The 16,270-nt window shown below is 34.2% G+C and overlaps 1 protein-coding gene across 2 annotated transcripts in view; it reads right to left on the minus strand.

The window, feature by feature from the left end:
• Positions 1–16,270, minus strand: part of ZFP91 (ZFP91 zinc finger protein, atypical E3 ubiquitin ligase) — a 43,343-nt gene that overhangs the window by 26,161 nt on the left and 912 nt on the right. For both annotated transcript variants that reach the window (XM_012471443.3, XM_012471442.3), the window contains exon 2: positions 11,424–11,452. In XM_012471443.3, the coding sequence (XP_012326866.2) occupies positions 11,424–11,452 (29 nt within the window). The remainder of the gene's footprint in view (positions 1–11,423; positions 11,453–16,270) is intronic.

The raw sequence follows: 16,270 nt of genomic DNA on the forward strand, positions 1-16,270 counted from the left end.
CCAAATACTATATTTCCTTATGTTTCAAAATAAAACTAGAGAAATTTTATTGTGATTAAAAACCGAAAATAAATGAGATTTTTAAATTATATTTAAGAAATTAAAGAATGTTTACATTTCAAAATGGTTTACTCATTTTCAAATCAGCATTGTCTATTAATACTTAGATTTTCTTTCTTATTCTAGTCATCTCTCACTGTTACACCATCTACGTATGGTTTTTCCTGGGTTACCAATTTCAAAGCAGACATCAGCCACTGGTGCACTGACAGAAAGGATAATGTGAGGCTTTCACAGAATTTCTGCAGATATTATAAGTTTAGAGCAAAAAAAAAAATAGAATCATAAAGTAGTGTCATTAACTTTCAAAGTATCAGCATTAGGTGAATTAGTTCTTCCTCTTAAAAACATTAAGACTTTGCTCAGACATAAGTTTGAGAAGGTGAAAGAATGGTTTCTCTGAAAGCACAGCTCTTAAAACTAGCACTCGTTAACTTAATGATCTCTATAGCTAAGAATTAGCTCAACACTTAAGTTTAAATAAATATGGCTGAACTCTGAAAAATAAATAAGTGGTAACTAGCTGACAGAGAAGGCGAGTGAGAAACAAGAGTACATGCATATGTCTTGAGAACTGAAAGAAAGAAGATAAATATGACTGGAGCAGAGAAAACATGGTAACACCCATCATTTATGATGCTGAGGAGGCAGGAAAAAGTCTAACAAGGTCCTTCCAGAATCCTGGTTTTGGATCTTATCCTAATAGCCATAGAAAGAGTTTAAACAGAAAGGTGACATGATAAGATTTACATTTTTAACGTTCATGTTGGTTGTAGGCGAGACAATGAGCTAGGCAGAGGCAAGAGTAGATGCTAGGTGACCAGCTAAAAACCTACTGCAGTAGGCCAGGCAACAGATAATAATAGCTTTAAAGAGGGTAATACCACTGAGTATGGAAAGAATTAGAGATACAAGAAATAGGAAATAGACCAGACAGGACTATAGAGTGACTTATAAGGACAGAGGGAGACGTCAAGGATTTGGGATTCTAGATTTCTGACTTGAACAATTGGACTAATGATGAAAACACAGAAAAACATCAGGGTTTTTTGTTGCTTGTTTTGAAGAGACACTAGAGAGAAAATGTGTTCTGCTTTGACTAAGTCTGAGATTACTGCTGAGTAAAACATTAACAGGCCTGAAGTTCAAAGGAGAGAGTGGGCTACAAACATAAAACTGGGAATTGTCAGCACATAAAAAGAAACTATTATCATCTAGATTTAGCTTGGTTCATATAAAATGGATCATTTTCAATATTTATGAAATGTGTTGTTTTTGGCTATCCCCAACATTTGGCTTGCTCATTGACTTCTCTCTTCCAGCAGCAGTTTTGTATTACAAAATGAAAACAACCACAGTACAATCTGGTTCTGTTAATATCGCTTTTTCTGGGGCATGAAAGACATATACAAGTGTAGCACCAATATTGAGGACATGTTTAAGAAAAGGTAAGAGCAGAACAGCACTGCAAAAACAGAAAAGTTCAGAGATTTGGAGAACAGAAAATATTACAGGAAGAAATTTGGGGGTCTACCTAAAGAAAACTGAGCAACAAGACTAGAAAAGTATAATTCATCAACTTTGTAGAGACATTGTATTCAAGCCTAAGAAATCTGAAGTTAGTAGAGAATCTCTAAAAGAGTACAAGTTACATGACTTGATCTTAAGACTGCATGATTGCTGAGTATGGTGGCTCACGTCTGCAATCCCAACACTTTGGGATGTTAAGACAGGAGGATCACTTGAGCCCAGGAGTTCAAGACCAGCCTGGGCAACACAGCGAAATCCTGTCTCTACTGGAAAAAACAGAAAACAAAACAAAACAAAAAAAAAACCCCACTGGTTGTGACATGCCTATATTCCCAGCAATTTGGGAGGCTGAGGTGGGAGGATGACTTGAGCCCAGGAAGTAGAGGCTGCAGTGAACTATGATCATGCTTCTGCACTCTGGCCTGGACAACCAAGTGAGACCCTGTATCAAAAAAAGGAAAATGAACAAACAAAGACTGCATGAATGATTGGTAAGAAAAGAGAGTTGGTTTAAGACATGCAAATTAAGGAGACCAGCTGGAATATAACTATAGTAGTACACAGCTAATATCAATAAAGGCTTTATCTAAAAACTGTAATGAAATAAGGTTTATAGGTTCAAGTGGAGTGGGAACAAAACTGGCAGACTTTGATCATGGTAAGATGTAGAGATAAGAGATTTCATGTATTGCTTGGCTTCTGCTTTTAGCATTCCATTAAAATAGCTGTTGTTAAGGTTCCCAGTGTCTTCCATGTACAGTGTGACATTTTATTTAAGGATGGACATCCTATACGATGGTCATTTGGTTAAGATTACAATGGAGCTGAAAAATTCCTATCGCCTAGTGATGTTGTAATGCAACACATTACTAACCTGTGTGGTGATGCTGGTGCAAACAAGCCCACTGCACTGCCAGTATAATATAAAAATACAGCACATACAATTACGCAAAATACCTAATACTTCATAACTATGTTACGGTTTACATATTTATTACACTTTTATCATTTAGAATGTAATACTTCTTATTAAACTGTAAAATAGCCTCAGGAACATCCTTCAGAAGATATTTCAAAAGAATGCACTGTTACCATAGGAACACAGATGACAGACAGCTCCATGTGTGTTACTGCCCTAAAAACCAATGAGACAAGATAGTAAGTTTGAAGAGTTGAAGACAGTGATATTTATGATCTTGATCCTGTGTAGGTCTAGGCTAATGTGTTATGTCTCAGTTTTTAACAAAAAAAGTTTAAATGGTAAAAACAAAAATTAAAAATAAAATAGGCTTACAGAATAAGGATAAAAGACAGTATTTTTATATAGCTGTGTTTGCCAAGTGTGTAGTCAAAAAGATTTTTAAAAACTTAAAAGTTTATGAAATAAAAAGTTATAATAAGCTGCGATTAATTTATTACAGAAGAGAGAAAAATATCTGTGTATAAATTTATTGTAGCCTAAGTATACACTGTTCATAAAGGGACCCATGCAGTTGCATTGCCTGCTAGTGCTCTCTGAGCGTCTGGTGGCTGCTGGGGACAGATGGATAAATTTAATAAGAGTTTCATTCAAAACAACAGAACGTATCAACTCACCAACTTAGCAACTGAGAAATATGTAATACATTATTATTAACTGTGGTCATCATGCAGCGTGATTTAGTTCGGACGTTTGTCCTCTCCAAATCTCCGGCTGAAATGTGATCCCCAACATTGGATGTGGGGCCTAGCGGGAGATGTTTGCGTAATCGAGGTGGATCACTCATGAATGGCTTGGTGCCATCCCTGTGGTAATGGGTCAGTCTATTGGTTCATGTGAGACCTGGTTGTTTAAGACCCTAGCCCCTCGTCTCTTCTCTCTTGCTCTGGCTCTGTGACACACCTGCTTTCCACCTACACCTTCCACTGTGAGCAAAAGCCTCTGAAGCCCTCTCTAGAAGTATAGCCAATGCTGGCCATGCTTGTACAGCCTGCAGAACTATGAGTCAGATCAAACTCTTTTCTTTATAAATCAGTCTCACGTACTCCTTTCTAGTAACTCAAAAGAGACTAATACACAGTGCAATAGATCACTGCAACCTACTCTCCCAATTTAATTGAAAGTTTGTATGTACCTTTTCATCTCCATCTCCCCTCTTCTCAATCCACCTCCCAACCCCCCAGGCTCCAGTAACGTTTCTATGAGACACTTATTTAGATTACACATATAAGCGAAACTGTACAGTGTATCTTTCTGTGCTTGGTTCATTTCACTTAGCATAATGTCCTCTGGTTCCATCCACGTTGTCAGGAATGACAGAATTTCCTTCTTTTTAAAGATCATGTATTTGATACCTTAGAACATTCTGGCCAAAGTAATGATATAATGAAATTAGCTGGTTGCTCCTAATTAGAAAACACAAAGTGGATAAAAAAAAAGGATGCGTGGGCCAGGTGCAGTGGTTCACACCTGTAATCCCAGCACTTTGGGAGGCCAAGGCAGGCGGATCACCTGAGGTCAGCAGTTCAAGACCAGCCTGGTTAACATGGTGAAACCCCATCTCTACTAAAAAAAAAAATACAAAAAATTAGCTGGCTGTGGTGGTGCGCATCTGTAATCCCAGCTACTCAGGAGGCTGAGGCAGGAGAATCACTTGAACCTGGGAGGCAGAAGTTGCAGTGAGCCAGTATCCCGCCACTGCACTTCAGCCTGGGCAACAAGATGTCAAACTCCCTCTCAAAAAAAATAAAAAAGAAAAGAATGTGCTCAGGGGTTCAAATACCCAGCTCAAGCATCACAAAAATGACCTCAACATTTCTATGTCTTCCCTGAAAATATTACTATAGCTGCAAATCTAAGACTGCTGAAAACCAAATCTAGAGTGAGTTGTACCAAGGCTGACCTGGCTATAGCCACCGTTAAGTACCCAATGCGCCAGCAACAGAGACCAACATCAAGTCCCTGATATAGCACCATTCCCTGGGGTGATCAGCCAGCTCATCTGGGACAAGGTTCACTACAATGGACCACTTCCACCATGGAAGTGGCAATGCTTTGCCCTTACTGGAATAGACTCTGGATACAAATATGTCTTGCCTGCATGCAATGCTTCCTATATATAAACACAAACTGTATGTCTGAATCCATTTACACAAAATGTCCAGAAAAAAACAAATCTATACAGACAGAAAGTAATCACTAGTTGCCTAGGGTGGAGGGTAAGAATAAGGATTAACTATAAATAGACATGAAGGACATAATTAGGGTGAAGAAAAAGTCTAAAATTGTATTGTGATGATAGGTGTGCAATTCATAAAATGTACCCAGATCAATAAATTGTACATTTGAAACACATGAATTTTATAATATGTAAATTACGCCCCAATAACACTGTATTTTAAAAATATGCATCACAGTACTAGTCATAAAGACTAATAACTGAAAACTACCCAAATGTCCATCAACAGTAGAATAAACTGTAGTATATTCCCACAATGGAACACTATACAGCAACTAAAATTAACCATCTACCATCTATGACAAACACAACGCTTGTCACAAAATGACAACCAAAATAAGTCAGATACAAAAGAGTGCCTACTGTATTATTCCATTTATGTAAAATTTAAAAATTGGCAAAACTAATTTCTGCTATTTAAAGTCAAAATGGTGGTTACACATGGAGGCAGTTGACTTGAAGGGGCATAAGGGTGTTTCCAAAACACCAATTATGTTTTATTTCTTCAGCTCGGTAATGGTTACATGATTGGGCACACCCTGGGAATGGTCACAGTCTGCTCACTTAAAATACGTGCATTTCTGTATATGTATAGTATATTTTAATAGAATTTTTCTAAAAATCACCTGTAATCTCAGGGAAAAAAAATAAAAACAAAAACAAAAACAAGTATCAAATGCCCTTTAGTTAGGTAATGGTTAAATAATAGAATATAAATGTATAGTAGCCATGGCTGCATACCCACAAAGCATCCAGTCACCTCCTCTTTCTTAAAAAATCAATCCCACTCTTAAACACAGTGAGAATCCTGATTAATCTAAGCTAATAGCATCAAAAAATATTAAATACTTGGGGATAAATTGGATAAAAAATTTGAAAGACTTGTACACTGAAAAGTATAAAAACAATGCTGAGTGAAATTAAAGACCTAAGTAATGGAGCAGTATATCTTGTTTATGGGGTTGTAAATACTAACATCAATTTTCGGTTTTATAACTTCAATTTTCTATTGTTTGTTGCTAATATATAGAAATACAATTGATTTTTGTTAAACTATCTTTTATACTATGGGGATGGTTTCAAGACACCTTGCAGTTAATGGCTTCAGCATTGTGGAACACTGCCCTGCAACCACCATAATATAAAACAAGTCTGAACTGAATGACCAATGAGGAGTGGGGAATAGCCCAACCTATAAATAATAAATTGCTGCGTTTTAAGTCACTAAGTTTTTAGATGGTTTTGTTATAAAGCTAAAGAAGCCTTTGCCTGGATAGCATTAGATTGATCTGGCTGGTTTAAATTCAGAGAAGCGCCTTCCTTCTTGAACTTAAGAGCTGGCGGCAATTTCTTTTTGTCAGAAATTCTTATCCACTCAGGGTCATCTCAAAGTGAGGATTGGTTATGTCCTCACATAGAGACAAGTCTCTCTTAAAGGCTTTGGATTTATACTGGCTGAATATGGGTTTCCCCACCAACGATTTTAAGTTTCTTCTGCTGCAGTTTTCTTCTATCTAGGCATTCTGCTCTAACTCTCAAGTGGTCTTGGCAGGAAAAGGGATCTCAATGTAAAATAACAAATATAACAGAATAAACTTATAACTGTGTCGAAGATGGCTTTACGTTGAACTGTAATAGACAAATATTGTAAAGTTATGACTCATTTACCTAACAGACAATCACATAACTAAAAGCTGATGATCAAAGCTTTTTAAGCCTACATCACAATCCACATATATGATAAGTGACATGTATCTATTTGTAGGAAATTAACAATAGAAAGGAAGAACCAAAGGAGGTTTGGATGTCTGAAGTAGCAAAATGAATTAAAGGTTCTAGGCCATATCCAACACAGAACAAGATGTCTGAGTAAATTATTCTCATACTAAGACAAATAATTTACTTACTGCTACCTTAAGATAAAGGATCAGAAGAAAAGGACAAATAAAAATGCCTATCTAATGTATTTAGCCTCCGAGGCTTGAACATTATTATAATATTATCAGAAACTTGAGTTTCTGAAACCTAACTGAACTATTCTGTGTTATTTCTATCATTAGCTACACTTTGTTTTCCATAAATAATTAGTAAAGTCAGCTTTGAAATATTAGCCAATCTCAGTTTGTTGTATTGTTTTTAACTTACATTTAAATTTAGAACAGTATCATTTAATTTGTACAGGAGAATATTTCAGTTAAAACTAACAGGCCGGTGCAGTGGCTCATGCCTATAAATTCCAGCACTTTGAGAAGCCAAGGCAAGAGGACTGCTTGAGCCAGTTCCAGACCAGACTAGGCAACACAATGAGACCTTGTCTCTACAAAAAAAATTAAAAACAATTAGCTGGGCATGGTGGCACACTTCTGTAGTCCCAGCTACTTGAGAGGCTGAGGCAGGAGGATGGCTTGATCCCAGGAAATTAATATAGCAGTGACCCATGATCACACCACTGCACTCCAGCCTGGGCAACAGAGTGAGACCCTGTCTCAAAAACAAACAACAAAAAATCTAAAAGCCTATCTGAGGGTTAAGAACGGGGTTATATACACCCTTTCTCACCTACAGATTTTCCTTCCAGAACTCTTTTCTACTCAAAACCTACAAGATTTTATTTTGACTAAAAAAACTAGGTCATTAGCAATAAGATTTAAAATCTTTCAAGAAAGAATTGTGAAGACAATGTCCTCAGTATATCTTCGTATCTGCCTTTTGTATACAATGGTAAGAATTACAAAAGTTAGATTTTCTAACTGGACTGGAAAAAAAAGCATAAAAATGTGTCTTCTATATTTTCAGAAATAATAAAAATATTCTTTAAACTAGAAAGAAAGAAAAACCAACAAAAAAGTATACTATAAAAGAGACCCATCTGTAAAGGAAGTAGAAACAGTCAATGTTATGTCAGGGTTGCAAGCTGACAAGAGGCCAAGATGAACAGGATGCAAGAGACTGATTTGAGAGGATAAGATAATCAAAGACATTTCAATACAGGTAAAATAAAACTCTGTTGAAATCTATGAAAACTTAATAATAAATTAATTCTAATTTTAAAAAATGGAGCACAGAGGCATAATCTATAAATTAGACTAAATCAATGTAAGAAAAAAACTGAGGATGTCATTCAGACAGAAGAAAAAATTAAAAATAAACTAATATTTTAGTAGTAATTTTAGATAGTATGCTGATTATGATAAGCTAGATAAGGTGAATACTTAACAGTTAAGCTCCAAATAATCTAAGTAAATGCCTAGATCTGTTATGAATTTGATGACTTTTTTCTTTTCCTCTGACTACACACAAGTCAGAAACTCTCAGTAATCATTGTCAAACATCATTATTTCAGAAGAGCAACTGAAAAAGAGTAAAATGATTTTGAATAAAAGGTAAGTCCAGAGTTTCACACAATCAAATTTTCAAGCATGCAGTATTTCCAAGTATGTTTTCTATTAAACTCCAGTTTTATGAAATGTTCTTTAAAAAGGGGGTCTTATAAGTCAAATAGGTTCGGTAATCACTGCAAAATTGTTGGTATTTATACTGCACATAACTCAAAAATCAGAGTTTCTAAAAAGTTCTGCAATTAATAACTTATCTAATAATGACTTAAGCACTGCCCACATCCACTTGATTCTGCAGCATTTATTATCATTCCATTTAACACTTAAGACATATTTTAATAAACATTAAGGTATTCCAGTCTCCATTTTTATGATGCTTTATCTTGATGGCAGTTTTAACTACTATTCATCATTAAGGACACAAGGGATGGGAGAAAAAAACAACTAGGTTTCACAATATATCTAGTCAAAGGTTAGAAAGTGAAATAAATTAACATTGGGATAACTAAAAATTAGGTGTAGGTAGGCCATTCTTTTACTTTATAATTGTAAGTACAACACTGGTTCAAAAAACAGAGAAACAAAACATAAAGCCACGTTAAAAAGGAACTAGGCCTCCATCCCTTAAAATTTCAGTCAAAACTCTTGAAAACTCCACAATGATGAAGATAATCCTCTGGCAATGGTAAACTAAGCTTTTAAGTTTGAAGCTTTTTTTTCCTTTTTAACTTCTGTGTGGAATGCTCCTTGTCCAAATTAACTAACTGCATATTCAGGTGTAATTTCAAATGTCACCTCCAAAAGGTCTTCCCTTATCATTTCATTTAAACTTAGCTTTCCCAACTCCAACTTCATCAAACATTATTACACTCTTTTGACTTCTTCATTTCATGTATTTGATTACCAGTATAATCTAGTGCCTACAATAGTGCTAGACACATAGTGGATGCTCAACAATTACTTGTTGAATGAATTAATTAACATTTTAGCACAGTAGCTTTCCATTTGTTTTATATACCAATCAGGGTTAAAAAAGGGTAGCAAAAACAGAAACTAATACTGATGTTTCTGTTATTATTTCAGTTTGAAAAAAGTGAATGTAGCACTTTGCAACTTAATTTTAAAAAACATGTAAAGTTGCATACTCTGTGTGTGCAATATTGTTTATGTGTAAGTCATAGGTTCTTCTCTTCAACTCAAGGAAGGCATACAATTTCTAGATGGTTTCAGTAAGTAAGAGTAAAAACAATCCTGAAGACATCCTTTCAACATTAATACAACAGAGGGCAAGTCATACCTCTAAAAAATAAAACCTGTTTAAAGTTTTGAAAAACCCTTAACTTTTGAAATGAGCGTGAGTTATTCCAGTTAAAATTTAGCAGACTGAACATGAGGACTGTTCCAGAATAAGAGAGTAACTGAGAAGTTAAATGACCAGAAGAAGAGAAATAAGGTGAATTTTAAATACTAAACAGAACAGGAAAAAGTGACTACCCGAGCCTCCATTTCTTTCTTCATTCATCTTATATGAATGTAAGTTATAGTTCTTATATACCTATGTACTGTTCATAGAGCTGAACAGCTACCTTAACAGGTAAACTAATAGAGATGAAGACTGGCATTTCAGAGTATCTAGATCCAGGGCCTTTAAACAGTAGATTAAAGTGGGACTGATTTTTGGATCAAATTATCCAGAATGTAGTTTTAATCTCTCCACAGCTGCACAATCATGAAACATGCCAATATGCCAACTTCTAGTTTAAGACATCTACACATGAGGCAGGCGGATCACTTGAGGCCAGGAGTTCAAGACCAGCCTGGCTAAACACTGTCTCTACTTAATAAACTAAAAAAACCCCATCTACACAAAGGTCATCTACTTTTCTCCCCAAAACAGGCTCAAAATTTCCAACTTTCTTCAAGTTTGCTTCAAGGCAGCCAATCGTGACTTCTTTGGACACATAAGGTAATTTCAGCTCTTGACAAAGGCTGCTTTTCGTTTTAATCAGAATGCTTTAGACTTGTTACCTGTCATTACGTTTTCTTCACATTAGAAAATCTCCAAATTGATCTCTGAATAAAGAATGTGAGACCTTCAATTTTCGGCAGACATAATCTATTTTCTAAGTACCAACAACAGAAATAAAAAACTTGCTAGACAAAATAATCATGCAAAGCTTTTGACATAAAAAAAAATTCCAAATATGAAAAACTTCTGCCTGGTATACTATGAAATATTAGCCTTAGATTCCATAATTCAGAGAAACAAGAAACCTTAGCATTGAAACCTACTTATTTACAAAGCAGCCACCACCAATTCAAGTTATTGGTTCTTAATTACAGTATCATTCTTCCACATAGCACAAAATCCAGGCTTTAAACTTGCCTTATATGTTCTCGAATAATTCTTTATGAAGAACAGAAAAACTTCTTAAGATTCTCATGTACATATTATACACATATTGATATACAAAATGCATACACATATATTCTTTTATAGGAATAGTAGCAGGCTATAAGTAGACCTTAAAAACTAACCAGTCAACTCTCAGATATTAAGTGGATTCCAGGAGTTTGGAAACTGTCAGGACTGGGTGAAGATCACACACAATAAATGAAATGTACCTAAAAGCATGTTTGTTACAGTTTTAAGGAGGATGCTGTGTGTTTGAATTTAACATCAAGGAACAAAAATGAAAAGCAGCAGCAACTGGTCTAACATGTTAAAACAATTTTATTAACCTAATCTATAAAGCCAGAATCAAGTATTTTAAAAGGTATTGAAAACTGAACATTAGCTTCCCATCATAATCTAGGAAAACAGAAAACTATATTTAATACATACATCTGATGTGCACTCAAATTTAAAGAAAAATGACCTAATATTGACCTAATTTAATTATTCACCAGGCTAAATTCTTAGAACATTCAGCATTCTTCACCCTGCAATAATAATCTGGGTCTACACTAGCATAAAGACTTTTGCCTTCACTTCACTTTGTAGCCTGTTATTTCATTAAAAAAAAAGGCTTAAAAAAATTACAATAAATTACTATCAAACAATCTGATTTGTCATTAGGTTTCTAAATAATGCCAATATACGCTATTGTCCACAACTGCTGTCATCTAAATAGATTCTATTTTAACAACCGCAGTAATTTTTTTACCAAATAAAAGTTACTTTTAAATGAGAACTAATTTGAATCATAAGGCTATCTAACAGATCATAAAATAATCAACGTAATGTACACTAGAGGTATGAATGACCAAGTCTTACCTTTATCAGTTGTTACTTTTTCTATGCATCTGAAAGAAATAAGAATCAAACATTAATGAGCAATCTTGCACATTTTCTGAAAATATAAATATTTATCTCTTTCAGGTTCATCTTAAAAGTGATAAAGAAAGCATCTAGAACAGTGTTGTCCAACAGAATTTTCATCAGTGATGGAAGCATATCTGCACGGTCCAATATAGTACTTGCATGTGGCTACTGAGCACTTGAAACAGTTCATGTAATTATGAAAATGTATTTTTAATTTTGATTAATGTAAATTTAAATAGCCACATGTGGCTATCATAACTGATAGCACAGAGCTAGAATATCATTCAAAACAGCTGTTTTTAACTAAGATATTGATACAAAGAAAACATTACTAACTTTGTTATATTAAGTGGTTATATAAGAAAATGTTCTTATTTTACATAAATGTACTAACTAGAGATGAAATGACAATGTTAGGGATGTGCTTTAAAATACTTCTGCCAAAAGAGGGAATAGACATAGCAAGCATGGCAAAATCTCAATAACTATTGAATCTAAGTGATAAATACTGCGGTTTCATTATATTATTTTCCCTACTTTGTGTATTTCAATAATAAAAACTTAATTCACTTTTCGAAAGGCCCTAAAATTGATCAATCCAAATCAAAATCTACTTGTAAAAAGACCATAGATGAACCTCACAAGTAAATATAACTTGCACTTTACAAATTAAAAAGCAACAGTGAAGAGCTTAAAAATTATTATAGCCTAAAGATTTATTTTAAAACCCTAAACAATAACAACAACAAAAATCATATATATTCCCAGGTTTTTAATCTGGGAAAATTTCTCTCATACATAACCGGTGAGGACAGTATAATAAACTTCCCTATACTTACTACTAAAATTCAAAAGTCAACAGGTCCTGAATGTTTATCATATAGATACCACAGAGTATCTCTGAACAGTACAATGTTTTCTTTGTTGTTGCTTCATCCAAAAGTAAACCTAATATAGTAAAGAGTCTATTATGTTACAATATGTTATAAATGAACACCCAGGCAAATACAGAAGCCACAGTGTAATACAAAAATCTATTCTACTTAGAGAATAGCTATCATTGTTCCTTACCTTTTTTAAAAAAAGACTGGTATTATAATTTTATTTTAAATCATATTACCAATGTCCCAATTAACACACCATAACTGCTAATCATCCTATCTTAACTGCAAAAATAATTGCTAACTTTTTGAAAAATTATATAACAAACTTTCCCCAAAACCTTTAAAGTTGGTTCAATGTTACTATCATCATACTGATTACTCTAATATCCTCATCACTCAGGATTTCAGTCTTGTACAACTGAAGGCTTCTGCAACGGGCTATAAGTTTTTCCAATTCAGAACATTACCACCTCTTCATCCTCACTATCCATGACCTTCAAAAGGGAAAAAGCAAGGTCACCTAAAGGTTTATTACTGTTTTAATTTTAGCAAGAAAATATACAAAAAATGGAATTTCACACACCAGAAAATAAAAATACTTTCCTTAATCTGAATCTGAAGGAAGATATCTAAAAATACTCAGTATTTGCTAATATGGTTACTCAACAGCAAAATTAGAATTTTTAAAGAGTATTTGTCACTAGTTTTAGTTCTGAAATGCACAGGATAAATGAAGGACTATTATATGTAAGAATGAAACGAAGCCTTATGCATTTTAACCTAGCCTTACAAATTGTTTAATGCTATACTATACTAATGCTACTAGATTTCTTGTAGAGTGTATTTATTTCAAAATTTAAAGAGTATATAAACATGTGCACTTGAAATAACTGTAATTTACTGGCTAAAATACAGCAAATGATCAGTCAGTATGGATATATAAACTTTCTTCAAATTTTGTTTATTTTTCCTTTCTGTGCTTCAATTTATCATAATTCCAGCATTTAACTTTCTCTTAAGTACCTACAATGAAAAATTTATTTCCCCTCCATCCACAAATAACTTCTTCCCAATCACCCCCAAATATTTCATTGTGAAAAGAAGTTGTCATAAACACCAGATTATAAGAACTGTAAGCTAAATATCAAACTATGAAGCTCATCTCACAAATCCATAAAATATCAATTATAATGAAGCACATCTAAAGAGGTTAAGTGACTTGCTCAAGGTCACTTACTGCACAGTACAAAGCTGGAACACAAAACTTTCTGACTAAAATCCAATGCTTTATCCATTCTATTATTTTACCTTTCAATGGGAACACAGGTTTCAATCAATTGAAATCTATCTATTTCTTGATCTTTTAAACTATGACATACTTTACTATCACTTTAAGTAATGGAATCCAATGTAGATTAAACAGCTGATTACTAAGATTTTATAGGGGGAAAAGCTGGGATATGAAAAAAGAACGAGAGTGTACAAGTAATACAGAATAAATCTTCTTTTTAAAATTGTCAAAATGTCATTTGGAAAATAGAAAAGAATCAAAAGTCAAAAGATACTAGACCAGGGTTTGGACTCAAAAGCTCTCGAAATATCTTAAAGGATTAAATTAAGTAGAAAAATTAAGTCTTAAAATGAATTTTAAGACTGAAAATTTGTATGCCATGCATACATTTGACAAATCTCCACTAATAATGCAACTTTCCCTTACACTGCAAGGTCCTTGAAGATGAGGGTCATGTCTCATTTTTCTTTCTACCCCCTAGTTCAGCATAGTACCAGGTCCAGTTACTGATCAAACAAGTTTGCCAAGCTAAAATGCTTTAGCATTCCTTTGATTTCCAGATTATGAGGCAAGGTGAAAATGTGTTTAAAAAAAAAAAACCACAAACCTCTATTATGATGAAAATTTGTTTAACAACCTGATCAAAAACACAGTCAAGGGATAATTTTGGGGCTGAAAGAATAATACTATTGTCACTACTATTTTTTATGATATTGGATTGGGGGGGCACTAAGAATTCAGACTTATTTCTTTCTCCCCACAAGGAATATTGTGCAGAAAAAAATGAAGACATTTAATTAAATCATCTTCATCAAATTACCACAGTAACATTTATATAGAATTAAAGCATCACTAGTACTTTGTTACCAAGAGTTAGGGTAAAAATAAATCATGACAGCAGGTAAAACTACTATAACAGATAAAAATTATTTCTTTTCCTTCAAAAATTAAACAGCATGCCGGGTGTGGTGGCTCACGCCTGTAATCCTAGCCCTTTGTGAGGCTGAGGTGGGTGGATCACCTGAGGTCAAAAGTTTGAGACTAACCTGGCCAATATGGTGAAACCTCATCTCTACTAACATTACAAAAATTAGCCGGGCTTGGTGGCGGGCACCTGTAATGCCAGCTACTCAGGAGGCTGAGGCAAGAGAATCGCTTGTACCCCGGGGGCAGAGGCTGCAGTGAGCCGAGATCGAACCATTCATTGCACTCCAACCTGAGAGAGGGACCAAGACACCCATCTCAAAAAAAAAAAAAAAAAAAAAAATTAAATAACAGGTACTATTTTAGATATAATTATCTTGAGATATAGGTATATTTAACTTTCAAGTGGTAGGTGAGAATAAAAGGAAATTTTAAAGATATTTTAAGTATTACGCTATGTACAGTAAAATGAAAAAATCATATTTTGCATAATTTACATGAAAAACACTACAAACCGCTCACTGCTCTACCATCCCAACATTACTGAAAACAGCAACTTGTACTATTTACTATGTAACAGGCACTGTATCTAGTGCTTCACATGCTGTATTTAATTCTCAAAAACTCACGTTGTAGAGACTACCCTCCATAGTTAAGGAAACTAAAGAGTAGGTTAAGGAGTTTGCTCAAGGAATTCATATCCAAATGAGGCCAATGATATACATTTATCTTTTCAAATTTATGAGATTAAACAAATATAGAACTATAAAATTTTTGTAAGATGAAATGCATCTACCGCAATTAGAATTCTAATTGCAGCTGAATCTGTAAGTACAGATTTTTGCTGTCGACGGATTTGCAGTTTTTATAATAAATTCTCTAAATTATGTTTACTTAGTTGACATTCAAAAATCTGAAAGCAAATCTAATACCACAATATGATTACCTCTGAATTTTATACCTCTTTCTGAGAGGCTTCTAAGGCAAGCATGCCAAGACACAGACTTACCTCTTAATTTTGGACCAGTTCTGTTTCAAGTTTAAATCTATTAGCTCTGGTACAAGCCAAACCTTGGCACTAACTCTACTGGAGAAAAGGGAACACTTAAAACTGACTCCCCCTCACTCCAATTTTCTCTGTTTTTACCAGTTTGTTTTCACTCGAAAGTCAAAGGTCACTAATAAGGTTTTCAGTGTGAATCCAATAGTTAATGTAATATCTAGAATTTACAAACTTGTGTGCTTCAGTATTCTTGACATGTGAGTATTATTTTAACGAACAATTTAAAACAACGCTCCTGGCCACCTGTTCCTGTTTCCTCTATTACCTCTAGGTAACAAAGGAATTCCTTTCAGATGATACTAATTTTAAGGATGAAGTTCCTACATTTAAAAATACGAAACACAAAGATAAAACATATGCCACTTGGTAAAAACAAACACTGAAGAATACTTATAAAATTTTATATGAAAGACTGAAGACTTAAAATCGTGGCAGTACCACGTTTTTATCCTGACCATACATAAGCAATTTCTCCAAAGAAAGAAAAGTGCTGTGAAAATTTAGAAGAGTGAAAAAAAGCTACATAAACATACTAGTACAGCTGGCTCTTGGGCTAACGCGAAAAGGGGGGCACATTTTTGACGGCTATGATAGGGCTGTGGATTTCCTAACGGGCAAGTGATGTAATACTGGAGAG

Source organism: Aotus nancymaae, unplaced genomic scaffold, assembly GCF_030222135.1.
Source record: "Aotus nancymaae isolate 86718 unplaced genomic scaffold, 86718_ANA_hifiasm-v0.15.2.pri h1tg000059l, whole genome shotgun sequence".
Classification (NCBI taxonomy): Eukaryota; Metazoa; Chordata; class Mammalia; order Primates; family Aotidae; genus Aotus; species Aotus nancymaae.